This window comes from Marmota marmota, unplaced genomic scaffold (assembly GCF_001458135.2).
Source record: "Marmota marmota marmota unplaced genomic scaffold, marMar, whole genome shotgun sequence".
Classification (NCBI taxonomy): Eukaryota; Metazoa; Chordata; class Mammalia; order Rodentia; family Sciuridae; genus Marmota; species Marmota marmota.
In genome coordinates, this window is record NW_026000241.1 from 2,553,956 (window position 1) to 2,556,893 (window position 2,938).

Here is a 2,938-nt window from a genome sequence, read left to right on the forward strand (position 1 = left end):
GGAGCCCGGCGTGACGGCCTTGAGCTGGTTTATGGAGCACGATCCCCCGCCACCCTCATCACCGACAGCATGGCGGCCGCCGCCATGGCGCACCGGGGAGTGTCAGGTCAGCGGGCTACGTGCGGGCAGGTGGGCAGGGCTCCGGGCAGCCAGGACCAGGTCATGTGACCCCCAGCCTCTCACTCCCAGCCGTTGTCGTGGGAGCCGACCGAGTGGTCGCTAACGGTGACACAGCCAACAAAGTGGGCACCTACCAGCTGGCCATTGCCGCCAAGCACCACGGCATCCCCTTCTACGTGGCCGCCCCCAGCTCCTCATGCGACCTCCGCCTGCAGACGGGCCAGGAGATTGTCATCGAGGAGCGGCCCGGCCAGGAGCTGACCGACGTCAACGGGGTCAGGATCGCAGCACCCGGTAAGCTGGGGGCTCAGACAGGAGACTCTGGCACCTGAGCACTTCTGGGGGTGGGTGGCATGTAGGGCATGGGCAGCCTGCTGGAGGGGGCACAGGCAGCTCTGTCAAGCCATTCCTTACAGCAGGGCACTCTGAGTTCAGGTGAAAATTTGCAGTGAGTAACGTGGTGTCCTGTATCCTCCGAGTGACCTCCTCACCTGAGCGAGAAACAAGAATAGCCCAGCCAGCTGTCTCGGAGGAAACTGAGCCAGGCTGAAGTGTTGCTGTGGTAGGGCCCCAGCCCAGCATGTGGGAGGCCCTGGTTCCATCCCAGAGCTGCAAAGGGAAAAAAAAAAAAAGATAAGCTACCATTAAAACCTCTTCATAGAAGCCAGGCTCAATGGAGCATGCCTGTCACCCCAGTGGCTCAGGAGGCTGAGGCAGGAGAATCTCTAGTTCAAAGCCAGATTCAGCAATGAGGAGATGCTAAGCAACTCAGTGAGACCCTGTCTCTAAATAACATACAAAATAGGTCTGGGGTGTGGCTCAGTGGTCGAGTGCCCTGGAGTTCAGTCCCAGTAGAGAAGAGAAGAAAAGAGAAAAGAACCTCTTCGTAAACTTAGGGACCTTCAGTAAATGAATCCACTTGACCTTTAGAAGCATGCCGGTCCCTTTAAATATTAGCTCAAGAAATATCAGCAGTCACAGTGATGATTACAAATAGAAAATGATTTTTTCTTTTTTCTTTTTGGTGCCGGGATGGAACCCAGGCCTTGTGCATGCCAGGCAGGTGCTCCACCTACACCCAAGCCCCAGTTTTTGTTGTTGTTGTTGTTTGTTTGTTTGTTTTTCCATTGGCCTGGGAGTAGCTAAGTGGTAGAGCACTTAGGTTTCAGCCCAAGTGCTAGAGAAAAGGAAAGAAAGAAAAAAAAAAAAAGACCTGAAGGAGGACAAACGAGGCAAGGCACCGAAGACGGCAGGAAACAGTTGTATTTGGCTGCAGCCAGGTTCAGAGGGCACAGCTTTTGCTGTGATCAATCAATCTCCTGAACCCCGAGCTCAGGCAGTTTCAGAGTTTTATTCCCAGCGTGTAAGGGGAGGGGCTCAGAAGTTCACAGTCTGCAGAAGTTCACAGAAAAGCAGCTTTTTCTTTCACTGTTCTGGGCAAGTTAACCCTTCAAGGACCACACCTGAGAAGGGGAGAGCCTCTTTTCCCCTTTCTTCCCTCCCCCTGCCAGCTGTTACCATGGAGCCCATTTGTAACTTATCTTAAAAATGTAGACATCTCGGGGCTGGGGATGTGGCTCAAGTGGTAACGCGCTCGCCTGGCATGCGTGCGGCCCAGGTTCGATCCTCAGCACCACATACCAACAAAGATGTTGTGTCCACCGAAAAACTAATAAATAAATATTAAAAAAAAAAAATGTAGACATCTCTGTGAAGCCCAGCTCAAGGCCAGAGGCCTTGTTTGCACAGTTCTACAAAGTACTGTACTGGATACGTTTGTGAAAAACTAGTAAGGGGGTGTCCAGCACCTGGAGTGCTGGTGTCTTCTCAGCCAGTGGCCAAGTAAACAGGGCGACATGAAAATAGGAAGTCTATCTACACTGGACTCTTTCACAGAGACTCTTGCTGACAGTCCTAAAATCAGCCATGGTGAAGATTTCTGGAGAGGCCCAGTTAAGACTTTTCAGTGGAGAAAGGGGGTGCCCTTCAGAACAGGGCTCGGTCCTGAGGTTCTTTCCCACCCTGGCTTGATGGACTGTGCTGCACCCTGCGGGGTCTGAGGTTCCTGATGAAGCCCCGCCGTGGGCAGAGGTGGCCGAGGCGTGTGAGGCCGTGAAGCTGCCTCCCCAGGCTGGACGGTCCGAGAATGGAGGGGTCTGATCTTGTCACAGGTGCACTGCCCCAGCCTTCCTGCGTTTCAGGGGCGAGGACTCTCAGATTCTCAAGAATCACCGTGATGGACACAGGTGACAAGAGCCTGGGGACGTCCACAGCGCCACATCCTTGCCTTCACACCTCCCTCTCTCCCTGCAGGAATTGAGGTTTGGAACCCTGCCTTTGACGTTACCCCCCATGACCTCATCACCGGCGGCATCGTCACCGAGCTGGGTGTCTTCGCCCCGGCCGAGCTCCGGACCGCCCTGAGCACCACCGTCTCCTAGCGGAGGGACCCCAGACGGACCGGATGTAACCACCTCAGCCTGTCTACCTTGCCCATGTGTCTCAGGTTTTATAATAAACTGATCCAGTGGCCTACCCAAAACTGACCTTCCCCCAGTTCTCTCTAGAGCAGGGACAGCGACAGGGCCTTGCATGGCTCTTCAGAACCCAGCAGCAGGCTGGGGTGGTGGCTCAGTGGGAGAGTGCCTGCCTAGCATATGGGAGGCACTGGGTTCGATTCTCAGCACCGCATAAAAATAAATAAAATAACGGTCCATTGACAACTAAAAGATATTTAAAAAAAGAACCCAGCAGCTGCAACTAAGCTGCCCAATTTCAAATCCCAGCTCTATCTCTTTCTCCATTGTGTTATCTTGGG

General features: G+C 53.8%; 1 protein-coding gene across 1 annotated transcript in view; it reads left to right on the forward strand.

The window, feature by feature from the left end:
• The window catches only part of Mri1 (methylthioribose-1-phosphate isomerase 1), a gene marked incomplete at its 5' end in the record, with an annotated part of 5,930 nt that extends 3,268 nt beyond the window's left edge, over positions 1-2,662 (forward strand). The window contains 4 exon segments of the mRNA XM_048795339.1: positions 5-106; positions 190-414; positions 2,434-2,563; positions 2,565-2,662. Coding sequence (XP_048651296.1) covers positions 5-106; positions 190-414; positions 2,434-2,563; positions 2,565-2,643 — 536 coding nt within the window.
• Positions 2,663-2,938: the final 276 nt, after the last annotated feature.